The sequence below is a fragment of the Muscardinus avellanarius genome (assembly GCF_963383645.1).
Source record: "Muscardinus avellanarius genome assembly, chromosome: 14".
Lineage (NCBI taxonomy): Eukaryota > Metazoa > Chordata > Mammalia > Rodentia > Gliridae > Muscardinus > Muscardinus avellanarius.
The window spans coordinates 13,474,325-13,489,430 of NC_137800.1; the positions used below are offsets into that span (position 1 = coordinate 13,474,325).

Sequence of the window (15,106 nt, forward strand, 5' to 3'; positions counted from 1 at the left end):
ACACTATTTTGCGCAGGCTGGCCGATCTGGGTTCTAACCAGAGGCTGCTCAAGACTTACCTTTGCTTCTTGCTCGTTGAAAGTGTTGGTGCTGAACATCTGGGCCACAGCCTCGAACGCTGCTGTGAGTGGCAGCATGAACTGCTCATACTGATCTTCGTCCTCTCCTGCAGGGAGACAACCCGGGTTTGACCCTGATTTTAACAAGTCCAGGCCGACGAATATGAGGCGGCCCCTGGGCAATTCAAGGGGACCCTTTGTAATGCCACAGGTGTTTGTAGTAATTTAAGAAGAAACTGTATATACAGGAACAAATTTTAAAGCAAAAAACAGGGATTTTTTTGTGCAGGAATGTCCTAGGTTTCTGAGGTTGAGCTATAGTATCTTGGATTTATACGTGTATAGGGTACTTTGCAATTTACTATTTAGCCTTCGGTTAGAAGTGGAGTCTGTCGAGAAAGGACCAAGGCTGAAAACAAGGCCAGGCTCAAACCTGGAGCGAGTGCTCGTGGGCTTTCCTTACACTCGCTTTTCTTTTGCTAATCTTCTTTCATAAACCTAGAAGGATTCAAATGTCATTTTTTTTTTTTTTTGGTACTGGGGTACTGGGGATTGAACCCAGGGGAATTCTATCTCCGAGCTATACTCCCAGCCCTATTTTTTATTCTTTATTTTGAAACAGGGTCTCACCAAGTTGTAGAGGGCCTCATTAAGTGGCTGAGCTGGTGGCGAACCTGCGGTCTTCCTGTCTCAGCCTCCCAAGTACTTGGATTACAAGCGTGAGCCACCATGCCCGGCTCATAATGCTATTTAGTAGGATTAAATTAATCCTACTAAAATTAAGAGTGGCACTACTGTGTTTCAATTATTAGTCGGCCCCAAACCATTTCTATCACTACGAGTGTCATGAAGATAGTTTAAACCCTCCTGGTGAATAACAATGAAACCTTTGTTGACTGTGTCAAGGGGGTTGGATCTCAACAAAGGGTCAAGGAGGCATAAGGCCAACAACAAGATGTATTTAGGACTCTCAAAGTGAAATTCCCTTACTTTGGAGATGAGGAATATCAGGAAAACTTTAAAGCCATTGCACATCAGGTAAAAACGGTGGGAGTATACTCTTACAAGGACCATGACAGCATGATGCGCTGTTGGTGGAATTAAACTGTTATTTCAGTAGCTTCATTAGTTTTGAAACAACAGAGAAGACTTCCCCCACATCTAGTTTTCTGTCTCAAATAAAAATTTAGAACAGTGCCAGATTACTTTATAATTCTCTATGGTTTGTTGCAGTACCTAAGTCCACCATGAGGAGACGCCCAAGTGCTGTGTAGAAGGTAGTCCGACACCGCATGTCTGTCAGATTGGACTGATTGTTAATACCCAAAAATGAAAAGTGCTCGCTCTATTGAAAAAAAGAGAACAAGTTAAAAAGGTAAAAACATAGATTAAAGGCAGAATGCAAGCCAGTAATTTGAGAATTACTGAGCCCTTTTAGGCTAAAGCCTCCATGGTTTTCCTTAAGGACCTTTCTTTTTAAATTATCATAATTGTTACCCACTCCTAATTTATCTAATAATTCAGGTTATCCTGGTCCCCAAGAGTAGCTCTGATGATGCTAGGTGTAATCTGGCAGTGTGATGGGAGTCAGGGCCAGTCCTTGCTGCTACAGCACCCAGGACCTCGGTGCGAATGTCTCTTGTGTGTGGCTGGACAGAGGGAGTCCAGGGGGAAAGAAGGGCCGATCACTCACCGTGTGATTGTTGAGCATGAACTGCACCGCACTAAGCTTCACTAGCTTCCTCACACTACTGTACGTAAAGACAAGGAGCAGGTCAAGGAAAGTGGGAAGCAAACTGAAAAATTTTTAGGTAGATAGCAATGTTCCAGGACTAATAATAGTTTACCCAAAAGTCTTATTTTCTGAAACCACTTGAGAATACCACTGCCAAATAGAAAAAGAAAAAAAAGTTCTCTTCTAAGAAACAGTCAATTGATTAGCAAGAGAATAACCACACCAAAATCAGTTCATACCAGAGTATTCTCCCACCTAGACTTCTTTAGAGCTCATCACTGAATTTGAAGTTTCTTTCCTGGCTGACTCTTACTTTTTTTTTTTTTTTTTTGGTGGTACTGGGGGTGGAACCCAGAGGCTTTTCTACCTCCGGGCTATACTCCCAGACCTATTTTACACACTTTACTTGCAAACAGGGTCTCACTAAGTTGCTGAGAGCCTCACTAAATAGCTGAGGCTGGCTTCGAACCTGCACGATCCTCCTGTCTCAGCCTCCCAAGCGCAGGGATTACAAGCGTGCGCCACCACGTCCAGCTCCTGGCTAACTCTTGCTGAGAAGTTATGACATACCTTCTTTGCTTTGTCAATTTTTAAACACAGCTTAATTCCTGAATTAAAAAAAAATACTCACACCAAACTCTAATTGGTATGAAAACCAATAAAACCCAGCAGTTTTCCCTAAGAAATCATGATATCGAGAGACGCTTTTCTTGGTGGGGGTTCCAAGACAGAATTTAAACCCCAAAGCCTTGCCTATGGTAGCACTGTGTATCATGAATGAGCTTCTATCCTGGTTCAGAATGGCATTAGTGGTATATAATCTCTGGGGGTAATAAGAGGAAAAAAACTCTAACACTTTTACAGGATTTACTACTTTGCAGATCTCTGCCTATGAAAAGCTGATCTAGAGCAATTCAAACTTTGCTGTAGACATCATCCAAGCCACAGAGCCACACTACAAAGGATTTTCCCACCAATCAGCTGAGGAACTTTGTTTCCACTGGTATGCTAAAAACTCAGGCACACAGAGTGTATACCTGTGAGCTAGGTCTCCTACGTATCTCTAGACCTGAGGATTAGCCAGGAACAAATCTATAGTAAATTGTTAGTTGTGTGGTGGCTCGTTTTAGGGGTCTGGAATTATTCTGGATTCCAGAATAATTATTACCTTTGATTCCTAGAATATGGAAGCTACTGAGTATCTACCCTACCACACTAATGAAAGTGGCAATAGGTGGAGGCCATGATTCTAAGGACTGTCATGCCATAATTTTGTTGCACACAGAAACTGGCTTAGAAAAGGATATCCAATGGAGAGGTCATTGAGAAGCTGTAGTGTCTTGGAGGTGATTGGTTCACAACGGCCCCAGTACTTCAAGTTGGTGATGCTGGAGGACAAAAACAAAAACAAAAAAAGCAAGAGATGCTTTTGATTTGCCTGGTTTTCTCAAAAGCTGAGAGAAGAAAATCATCTATCAAATCACCACACATCTGCATTACCAGTTCACAGACATCACAACCACAAAAAAAAAAAAAAAAAAAAAAAAAAGTGGGTATAAAATCTCCGTACTTACATTTGGTTGACTAGAAAAATTATCCTTCAGATAATCTTCACTACTTGGTTCCAAAGCTACACTGGCCCATACCCAGGCCCTTGGAATTCTGGGGCACTCCAGGGCTGATTTCTGCAGCAAGGGTAAGAGATTTCTGCGGCAGTGATAACATGCAGACGTATGCAATTCTGCACCTGCACCATCCACTGTCAGCTGCAGAATTCTAGTAGCCCTTGCTTCTGGATTCTTGGCTGGCAGAGTCCTTTAGACCCCCTTTGCCTTTTCCATCTTAAATTATTAACCAGCTCAAAGATATGACTGTTTAGGGCTGGGCTAGTCAGAAAGAGGCAAAGTGTCTCTTTGCACACAGCCCTGGGTAATACATTTGGCTCTTATTGTGTGCTTTAATAAATTGAATTCCTAAAAAGAGGGGAAATATAACCAAAGGGGCATAACTTAAAAACAAAAACAAAGAAACAAAAAAGGCCAATTAGGAGCACCACCTGTGAAGACAGTTCAAACAACAGCACTAGATTTTGAAGACTCAAGACTCTGAGCTGTGTGATGCTTCCTGAGGAGTAAGACCATCTGAAAGTGGGGCTCTCCTCTGGGGGTGGGATGAGGGCACAGTGGACACAAATCAGCATCAGAAAGTGAATGCCTACTCTGGGCATCCCAGGCCGCTCAGGAGAGAGGCTGAGCACCGATCACAGTGCAGGGATGTCTATTTGCTGATGCCATGACAGGGTTTCTCCTGTGATCCCAGAGGCTGAAGAGGAGATTCTGTACAAGCCTGGAATGCTCTGGGGCCGGGCCATATCTCTAAGCACAGCTTGTCACACACTCAAAGGCACAATTTTCTGACGCAAACGATCAATGCTGGAAAACCCAGGCACTGCAGCACAATGCCCAGATCACATCTTACAATTGCAACAGGACTGCAAGGGCCTCTTGCTGATGGCGAGCTGAAACACTTACATCTTTCCTATGAAGACGCTTAGGACCATTGTCTCATCATTCAAACCCAGAACTTCTGAGAGCCGGCGGTAGAGCTGGTGCCATGTTGAAGGAAGAGAAAGTAACCATAAAATACAGATTAGGACCATCATATCTCTGGACTGTTTTTGTCCACATTCAGAGAGTAAGATGTGGAAGAAAATGGATGACATCCTGGGAATGCTTGCTGAAGGGATGGGCCAGTTTCTAAGAATTACTAAGTTACTGGATAGACGCTGAGCTCTCTTACTGGTCCATTTCAATACTGAAATCACAAAAATTCTGCCAAAAACTTCTGCTGCTCCCAATATTAACTCATAATTAATCGATAGTATAGAGATAATCAACTGCCAATTTGAGGAGAGAATAACACATGTTTTGGCTGGCCATTTGTTAAGCATATGGAGCACAGGAAGCAATGGACCCAACTCTTTGATAAGTCTCCTAGAATTCTACAGACTAAGGAAACATTTGCACTATCCCAGTGCCTAAAATCTGGAGGCTACATTTCCAACGATTTCCCTCAATCAGCAGTTTTACATGTGAGAAGTGAGAGAACTCAATGGAACCAGTTCTGAGTCTGTTACCTTGGAGGACTTCTGCACCTGGTCCCCAATGTAGATCTTACGAAACTGTTCAAAAAAGCTCAGCATAGCCAGTTCGAGCTTCTCATTGCCAGCCTGAGCCAAGCGAGAGTCTGTCAGGTTCATCAGCTGGAGCACCCTAGAGGAAGAGGAGGAATGATTTTCAACAGTAGGACATCCTGGTCACTCTAGCTGATCCAAGCTACCCATAAACAGTCACTCCTAACTCCTCTTGCCAGGTGTGGTGGTACATGCCTAGAATCCTAGTACTTGGGAGGCTGAGACACAGGAGGATCACAGCTGTGAGGCCAGCCTCAGCAACTGTTTCAAACTAAAAAATAAAATAGGGCTGGAAGGGTGGCTCAGAGGTACAATGTCCCTGGGTTCAATCTCGAGTACCACACAAAACAACATAACTCCTCCTTACCAATGCTTTCTGAAAGGCATTCTCCGCCAGCTCTAAGCTCAGTTGGGGAGAATTCTCCATTTCTGCCCCACAGGAACCATAGCCAAGGAATGGTTAGATGCCTTGTTAAATGGTTAGATACCCATACGTAGGGGCAGAACATATAATTAGCTTAAAAACAGTGAGAAATACTGGTATTAGTGCTAATGGTCTTTCCCGAAATTTCTATGAGACCTTGAATAGATCAATTTTTGTACTTCATTTAATCTATAAAACAAGAGCGATTAAAGTAGCCCAGCGTTTTTTCCTTTTTTTCCCCCCTCACAGAGCCATGAACGGAGAAGAGACACATGAAGGATAATGTTCATAGCCAGGTAACACTTCCAGGGACAAGTAGCAAATATGCTACTGCCTGTGTCTTCATCCCTTTTCGCTGTACTTCTCTCTCCCAAAGAAAGCAAGATAAAATGCTAGTGAGAGAATGTTAAAGAATAGGAATGTTATTATAAGCGAGTCATTTGACACTGTGATAGTATGAGAACAGGAAGCAAACTATTTGTGACATATGATAAGTGAATCACTCTTGAACTGTACTGTAACACTTGAGCCAGTCTACAAGATGTAGCGAAACCAAATTTGTATTCTGACACACATACAGCATCACAACTGGGCTGTAGAATCAGAAATACATTAGACTTCATATTCTTGTTTTTTTTTTTTTTAGTACTGGACATTAAGTCCAGGGCCTCACATATACTAGATGAACACTCTTATCAACGAGCTAAGTCCCCAGCCCCCTTCCCTTTTTTTTTTTGCGGTACTAGGGGTGAAACCCAGGGGCTTTCAAACTCTGGGCTATACTCCCAGACCTGTTTTATATTTTATTTGGAAACAGGGTCTCACTAAGTTGCTGAGAGCCTCACCAAGTAGCTGACGCTGGCTTCGAACCTGTGTGATGCTCCTGTCTCAGCCTCCCAAGCGCAGCGCCACCATGCCCGGCCCCCAACCCCTTTTTAAATTTTATCTTGATATAGGGTCTTGATAAGTTGTCCAGGAAAGCCTTGAACTTATGAAACTCCTGCCTTGGCTTCTGGAGTAGCTCGGATTCTAGGTATGCTCCACTGGCTATCCTTTTTTTCTTTTTTTACAACTAAGGGTTAAACTCGGGGGCATTCTACCTCCAAGCTATAACCACAGCCCTATTTTTTATTCTTTATTTTGAAACAGGGTCTCACTACGTTGTAGAGGGCCTCACTAAATAGCTGAGGCTGGCTGTGAACCTGTGATCTTCCTGTGTCGGCCTCCCAAGGACTGGGATTACAAGCGTGCACCATCACACCCAACTTTCACTAGCTATTCTTATTAAATCTTTCCTCAGCTCTTTAAATAGTGCCAGTGGGAAAATGCCACAGAAATTTTACTTAGTATTAGGTCAGGTAAGGGCAAATGGGCATCTATAAACAAAATGAGTATGGAAAGACATAAATGGGGATTTTTAGGAAAGTAAGAATGATAGATTGAGGAACTGAGGATGTAGCTCAGTGGTAAAGTACTTGCCCAGCATGTTTAAGACCTTGGTTTCCATCCCCAGCACCTCAAATAAAAATAGTGAGGCTCAACTAGTCTAGCCATAGGCTCATTAAAAAAAAAAAAAAAAAAAAAAAGCCTGGTCTGTCTGGTGGCACACACTTGTAATCTCTGCGCTTGGTAGGCTGAGAGAGAAGGATTGCACAGGTTTGAAGCCAGCCTCAGATACTTGGTGAGGCTCTCAGCAACTTAGTGAAATTGTTTCCAAATAAAATATAAAATTCCAAATAAAATATAAAATAGGTCTGGGAGTATAGCCTGAAGGTAGAAAAGCCCCTGGGTTTCACTCTCATTAACACGCACGCACGCACGCACAGCTTGAGATGTCTGAAGACATCTCAATAAAATCTAAGGCATCAGGTTAAACTGTGTGTGTCCCTGTGTGTCCTGTGAAGAACATCTGAAAGTCTTTTATAGGGTGGTGGCTCACTGCGATGCCACAAAATCATTTTCGTAACTGAAATATTTCTTGCCCTTTTCATTTATATTCTTACTTGAGTATACAGTGGATTTCCCAGGTTACAGGACATTTCGTATCACAACAGATTGAACACGGAAGCAGATAAGAGAACCCTGCTGAATTCTACCCTGCCAGACATGTAAGAAATTTGCAAAGTATATAAAGCATTGCCCTTCTGATTAATTTTTTGGAAAACATTCTTTTTTGGTACTAGGGATTGATCTCAGAGGCATTCTACCTCCAAGGTATACTCCCAGCCCTATTTTATTTTTATTTTGAAACAGGGTCTGGCTAGGTTAATGAGGCTCACTACTTGCTGAGGCTTTCCTTGAACCTGAGATTTTCCTGTCTTAGCCTCAGCTACTTAGTGAGGTGAACAGTACTGGGATTGTAGGTATGTGCCATAAGACACAACTGGGAAAACATTCTTCATAAAAATGTATTTATGTTGTTATGTAATGGGCTTATAATATTTTAAAATGAATAAGTAAATGTATTTTTTAAGAAAACTCAAATGCTCTTTGAGGTTATCAATACTTTTTAAGAGGGCAAAGTAAGCCAGAGGTGGTAGCGCATGCCTGTAATTCCAGCATTTGGGAGGCTGTGACAGGAGGATCATAGTTCAAGGACAGTCTCAGCTCCTACTAGTGAGGCCCTTTGCAACTCAGTGAGACCCTGTTTCAAAATAAAGAATAAAATGTAGGGCTGGGGGTGTAGCTCGAAGGTAGAATGCCCCTGGGTTCCATCCCCAGCACCACAAAAACCGAGGGCAAAGTAATTCTGAGATGAAAATGTTCAAGAACTTCTGCCTTAGGATATTAAAAAATCCTGCGTTCTATTTCTCTACTAGGTAAACTTTTAGAATTGTATTTCTAAATACTAAATTCTAAACAGAAATAATTATGTTCCACTTTTCCTTCCTTCAACTTCAAAAAGTTTTCAATATGTTTTAATGTTCACTTGAAGGCTTTTAATAAAATAAGAATTACACAGTACAAAAATAATCTGAAATCCTGACGGTGGATGAACACATGTCTAAGAGATCTGAAAGGCTGCAGAAGCTCTGTATTTCTACCTCTGGAGGCTTTTGAGGAACCAGTTTCCTTTTAGATTTGTGTACCCTAACTCCTAGATACTGTCCTTAAACAGAACTAATGGTTGTTCCCCACTTTAGTTTGCCTAATTCGGCAGCCATCATTTCCTTGCAGAATTATTGCTAGGATGTTCTTTTAGTATGCTTCATCGGCAGAGTTCTTCCTACACTCATAGAAAGCTTAGAGTTGGACCTGTAGCAGACTTTCACTTTTGGGAGTGGTCAGCTTCCTAAGCTTGCGTTTTGTAAGTGGGGAGGAGAGCACAGCAGGGCCCAGCAGGGGCTGAGGAGTGGCCAGAGAAGTGAAAGGAGGGTTCTGCGGGCATACTTACCGACAAACAAGCTCGCCATCCATAGCATCTTGCTCATCAGTGCTGGCAAAAGAAACCCGGCCGCCAATCACGGCTCCAATGATGTACACCAGCCACGTCAGCCGCCCTGTAGCAGAAAAAGCCTCATCAGTGTCCTCTACAAGGACAATTTCATGAAGAAATTCCTCACTAGGAGCTTCCTCAATCTAATACTCTGGTAAAGCCATACAGGCCTACTTTTCTCACAGAGAATAGCTACTTTTCTCCTCTAGTAAGGGTTATGCCAAGGAGGAAATTCATCAGGTAATATTCCTGTATCAGACGAGGTCATTATTTTTAGAGTGCAGGACTTCCTCAGAGTTGAAAGCACGCACTGCAGATATGGCATCAGTCACTCTTCCCTAGCCCCTGTGTACCTGGAGGTAGCCCAGGCTGAATGAGTCCTGGAGGGTAGTAAATAGGGAGGTGGCAGGGCTGAAGGATTACCAGTAGCTCCTCCAAGATCTAGAGCCCTCTGCACATTGTACTCACCCTCTTGCACCGCAATGTCCATCGGGCTGGCACTGGCGCTCTGCAGCAGTTCCTGGTAGGACTGGGCCGACTGGTCAAACAACTGCACAAGGAGCGCACATGTCTTCTCGTACTCACAACGCCCAATGGTAGACAGCTGGTCCAACTGCTGCTGGACCAGCCCTGTATCCTCCAGGGGATCTTCCAGGCCATCTCTACTCCAAAGGATGAAAGAAAAGCAGCACTCTTAAGTTGGTGTTTTTAAAAAATTTGGTGCTGGTGATTGAACCCAAGGGCATTCCACCTCTGAGCTATAACCCCCAGCTCTTCCTCCTGACTCAGCCTCCCAGGTAGTGGGATGCAGGCATGTGCCTCCAAGCCCGGCAAGGCAGCTCTCTTAAAATGTGCAGGTTTTGCTCTATCTACCGGTTCCTGGATTTTGCCATTCTGTCCTATGGTGAGCTCGACTGTTCCATCAGAGTAGGACAATGCCAGCAGCACCATCACCACATTAGCATCTGACTGCGGTGTGTTTACCACGTGCTACAGACCATGCCAGGTCACATTAATTTAATCCCCTACATTATGAGTTAGGGCTGTTATTAACTGTACCTTACAAATAAGAGTTACACAGAATTAACTGGCTCCCTGTGCCCAGAGTCACTTCTCTATCTCCACACTGTCTCCCAGAAACCAGCTGGACTGGACAGTGCTTTCAAGTAAGTTTTACGAACACTCAAGTCCCCCCCCCCACCCCAGTACTGGGGATGGAACCCAGGCGCATTTTACCTCCAAGCTACACACCCAGCCCTATTTTTTATTCTTTATTTTGAAACAGGGTCTCACTGAGTTGCAAAGGGCCTCACAAAGTAGTAGCTGAGGCTGGTCCACGAACTGTGATCCTCCTGTCTCAGCCTCCCAAACGTAGGGATTACAAGTGTGAGCCACCAAGCCCAGCTAACACTCAGTTCACATTAAATGCCATACCTTCACATAATTCTTACCACCTATAACCAATAAATGTTTCTCATGTATTAAAAAAGATCAGTGGCAAGGGCAAATATTATATGGACATGCTCTGTGTTCAAAGTCATTGCTACTGAGGGCAAAAAGGAATATAAATAGGATGTTAAAGGAAAGACTTCATTCTTTGAGTTTATGCTCTCATATGCCACTCTGCTGACAGGAAAGATAACCATGCACAGCACCAGCTCTGACAGGACTCACGTCAAGCCCCCCTTTGCCAACTGAGTGTCTGATCTCCAGGCTAGCAGTGAGGGAGTGAGGGAGGCTCATCCTTACCTTAGTATGATGTGCACAGATTCCAAACGAGATGTGATGTAGGCTTTGGTGACCTCAGGAGTATAAGTCTCCAGCATGTGGGGTTCTGTGGCTTTGACGTAGGGCACAGAGGCTGCCAGCCTCTGCCACAGGCTCAGGAGATAGTGCACACTATTTGGGGCAAATTCCCAGTGCTAAGGACAACCAAAAGAACAGAAGGCATATTTTCAATTCTGTACATAGTCCTAGGCCACATGACATAAATCATAAAGACTGGTTCCAGACATTAGTATGCAAAAGAACTGTCTGGTGAATGTGGTAAAAACAGAGACGCCAATGCTCCTTCCTGGGCCTAGGGAACAAGAAGCTCTGGGGTAAGACGCAGGCACCTGTATTCTTCACCTAATGACCAGATGATTAAGTCATAATCTGAGACCTGGTGTCAATACATTGCATGACTAAGACAGAGAAGACACTAACTCTTTGCTCTTCCATCTAGTTCCCTGTGTAGCTTGTCGTTTTCAGGGAGGTTATAAGAAAATTCTCTGCCTCAAATCTAAATATTATCCTTGTAATTCCCATCTGTTTCTTTAATTATTCCCCTAGCACTTTATTTATTTTTCTTAAACTTTCTTGCCAGTGCTAGAGATCAAACCCAGGGCCTCATGCACACTAGCCAAGTGCTCTACCACTGAGACACATCAAAAATCTCTCTCTGCACTTTTGTAAATATAAATTAATAGTCTATAACAGAAATGACTCTGCAGGATATTTAAAGTTACCTTTGCCAAGGAAGCAGGGGGAAGAATAATTTTAAAAGGTTTAAAACCAATGAGCAAGAGAAGAGATGCCAATGCTTAAAAAAGGAAAATCAACCAAAGACAAACCTGAAGGCTGGTCACTGTGAAATTGGCTATCAACCGGATGACCTCGGGGTAGTTTTCCACCTTTACTAGTTCTCCCAGTTGGTAGTTACTTTTCAATCGGGCCAGTAGTCTGCAAAACTCATGGTAATTGTTTGGGTCTGATAAACTCTGGCAGCGGCACAGGGAAAAAACAAAATGGAAAATGTGACTCACCACACTTTACGTATGACATGTATTTGGGATCACACAGGGAAAGGGGAGTCTACTTTTTAACTTCTGGGCTGTAGATCACGTTTTAGAAAAATATATCTGTACAGTGCTTAGAAATATTTTTCTTAAAATATCGTTTTTCAAAGAATGGTCATATTTATCACCCCATCTGTTCTTAACAATCACTTAGAAGACTGGTCTATTAGCCTCAACGGGCAGAGTTTGCACGGGTTGTCCAGAAGAATCTCGTTACTTGCCTATGTCTGTAAAGCTGAGTAATGGCAGAAATAGGAACCATCTTAGATTGGCCTGTTTGCTTCCCATTAGTCAAATGAAATCTAAAATAACTTTTCATTTTCACACTGAGCACTAAGCACAACGCTAGATTACTACAGTGGCAATGCCAACGGTGTTTCATTTATTTTCATCACCCTTACTATATTATTCATGTTAGTATGTTTAAATATTTTATTATGCAATTACATCAAAATATTATGACTTGTTTTTATATTATACCAGTACATTATGTTTCCTTGTAAATGTCTTCCTCTATTAGTATGAGTGCAGAAATTTTGTTTTGTTTATCATAGAAGTACCTGATACAATTTGCTGAATGGATAAGAAAATTTTAAACGTGACAGAATGATTTATAAATAAAATGATTTTATAATTTTTTTCTATTTTAGAGAAGTCATAGTTTGAAAAATAGGTATTAGCTAAAATTTGGGGGCTGAGAAAGATAGAAAGGGCAATAAAGTTATAGCTTGAATAATTTGAAAAGAAAATTATCTCCTTTCCTGCCAAAAATAGCCCTATACAACTAGGTCTGTACATTTTTTAAATATAAAAAAACAAACTTTAGATGTTAAATTTCTTGGGAAAAATGACTACATCCACTTTTATATTTCTGTATCAGTGTGATCCCTCCCCCCCATGACTCCTGCATTTCTGAAACTGGAGGTTACAAACTCCTGATTGGGGCAAATACTCTCAGATCTGCCTACAGATTCACAGAAATCTTCTAAAGAACAAGACTAAACTGTTTTCTGGGCTTTCTGCTAAGTACGGCCTCTAAATGGATTTCCTTCTGATTCCAATAGCTAGCCATACATTAGTCCTATACATAGATAAGTTTTCAAAAATCTCACCTGTGGATTTTCCAGTATTCGTTTAACACCATCGACAAGATGAGAGAGAAACTTGGCCCTCTCGGCATTATTAAACAGGGATCTTCTGACAGAAGCGATCTGTACTAAGCAGGATAACACCTGAAAGCAGGGCACAACACAACACACTGACTAAGATGGCCCAGCTGTGTCTACCATGCCATGGCCTCTCCCACGGTACTTCTTGGGACAGCTCCAACAGCTTTATAAAAGAGCACCAGACTGAAGTTGATCAGAATAGGTACGGCTGGTAACATTATCAGTTGGGAAAGCAACCTTAAATGTTATGCTTGGACTATCCCAATGGCTTCTTTGATTCTTGCTTAGTTATAGGGCTTGACAAAAATCAAGCAAATTAATAAGTTTAAATAAAACTCAAGATTTTTCTTTTCTGTTTTAGTAAGGTTTTTTGGCTAATCAGGCATTACTATTGTAGTGCTATATAATGAAATAATCAAGTCAGATCTATGCCAGAAAAAAAAAAAAACAGCTTTTATACGGAAAACATTTTTCCCTTTCCCTGCTGTTAGATATTTTTATTCCCTTTGCCCCCTCTCTCCGGCCTCCCTGGGTCTATTTTCTATCCTTCCCCATCCTGCTCTGTTCCCTGGGATGCTGACCTCTGTCTAAAACAGCCGAACTCTCTTTCCTCTGGCTTCTGACATTGCTAGGTGCCAGCAGGAGGTCAGAAGGAAAGAAGTGCCCCTACTCCCCTGGCTGGGCTGCGGGCTGGCTGAGTTCCTCTACAGATGGCCCAGCTCCTGCTGCTCAGGAGCCTGTCTCTAGCTGTGGCTTCCGCTCTCTCTGGGTTCTCCTGCCAGGCCCGGGCTCAAGCCTCACCACCCCATGTGGGATTCCCTTTATGTTTGCCAATAGTCCTTTCACTGCTTAGCCCTCTGGACTATGCTACCTTTTCCTGCAGTAACCTTAAAGATATGTACACACTGAATTCACATTTTACCTAAAGTGAAATTCTGTATTTATTTGGGAAAGCATTAAAATGACCAGAACAGTTCTGCATACAGAACACTCCCCACTTTACTGCATTTTGTGTAACTTGTGCACAACAGTATTTTATTAACCCAGGGGCATTCTACCTCCAGGTTACACCTCCAGCTCTTTTTATTTTGAAACAGGGTCTCTCTAGGTTGCTGAGGCTGCTCTTGAACCTGAGATCCTCTTGTCTCAGTCTCCCAAGAACTGGGATTACAGGTGTGAGCCACCACACCCAGCATGCGCAACAGTATTTTTGACCAACCATCTAAATCCTGGGCCAACAGAGTTTTAGAACCTGAATGATTTTGAGATGAATTATTGCTTTTATTTTTTATTTTTTGTCGTACTTGGAATTAAACTTAAGGGCATTCTACCTCTGAGACAGACCCTTAGCCCTATTTTAAATTTTGAAACAGGGTCTCACTAAGTTCCCAAGAGCCTCTCCAAGTACTTGCTGAGGCTGGCCTTGAATTGCAATCCTCCTGTCTCAGCCCCCCTCAAATACTGGGATTACAGGTGTGAGCCACCACTCAACTTAATTATTGCTTTAAAGGAAAAATATAACATTCCCAATAGGTTTTGAATGTTATTGAGGGTACGTAGGCAATTATCCTTCCTACTACAATTTCCATTATTATTACCTAATGTTTGCCTGAGGTCTTTTCAAAGCCTTTCTCAGAACAATCTTTTCTTTTCTCTTTGGTACTGGGATTGAACCCAAGGTGTTCTGCCTCCAAGCTATAACCACAGCCCTTTATTATTTATTTAATTAAATTTTATGGTACTAGGGATTGAATCAGAGGTGTTCTACCTCCGAGCTATACCCCCAGTCCTATTTTATTTTTTATTTGGAAACAGGCCTTTGCTAAGTTGATGAGAGCCTCATCAAGTTGCTCATGCTCTCTTCAAACCTGCAGTCCTTCTGTCTCAGCCTCTCAAGTACTGGGATAACAGGTGTGTGCCCAAAGCCAGCTTCTTTGCCTTAAACCTGTGGTCCTCCTATCTTAGCTTCCCATGTACTGGGATTACAGGCATGTGTCACCATGCCTGGAACCTCAGAAAAATCTTAATGGTTCAGCCAAGAAAGTATCAGATGAATTTCCCACTCTAACTATGGCAATCAACATAAAATATGTAGTACAAAGTCAGACACAGATGAAAAGAAAAAAAAAAAAAAAGAGCTTGATCATCTACAGCCACTGGCTAGAAGACAGAAATAATTAAAATATAACTCACAAGAACCTTTAGGCTCTAAAGCTTAATTTCATAAGGCTAGATTACTAACCTTAGTAT

At 42.3% G+C, this 15,106-nt stretch overlaps 1 protein-coding gene across 2 annotated transcripts in view; it reads right to left on the reverse strand.

Annotated features, from left to right (window-relative positions):
• The window catches only part of XPO7 (exportin 7), a gene marked incomplete at both ends in the record, with an annotated part of 46,255 nt that overhangs the window by 17,004 nt on the left and 14,145 nt on the right, over positions 1-15,106 (reverse strand). For both annotated transcript variants that reach the window (XM_080710862.1, XM_080710861.1), the window contains 11 exons: positions 60-166; positions 1,296-1,404; positions 1,753-1,810; positions 3,078-3,182; positions 4,326-4,399; positions 4,931-5,066; positions 8,806-8,911; positions 9,316-9,509; positions 10,597-10,769; positions 11,463-11,609; positions 12,800-12,919. In XM_080710862.1, coding sequence (XP_080566988.1) covers positions 60-166; positions 1,296-1,404; positions 1,753-1,810; positions 3,078-3,182; positions 4,326-4,399; positions 4,931-5,066; positions 8,806-8,911; positions 9,316-9,509; positions 10,597-10,769; positions 11,463-11,609; positions 12,800-12,919 — 1,329 coding nt within the window. The remainder of the gene's footprint in view (positions 1-59; positions 167-1,295; positions 1,405-1,752; positions 1,811-3,077; positions 3,183-4,325; positions 4,400-4,930; positions 5,067-8,805; positions 8,912-9,315; positions 9,510-10,596; positions 10,770-11,462; positions 11,610-12,799; positions 12,920-15,106) is intronic.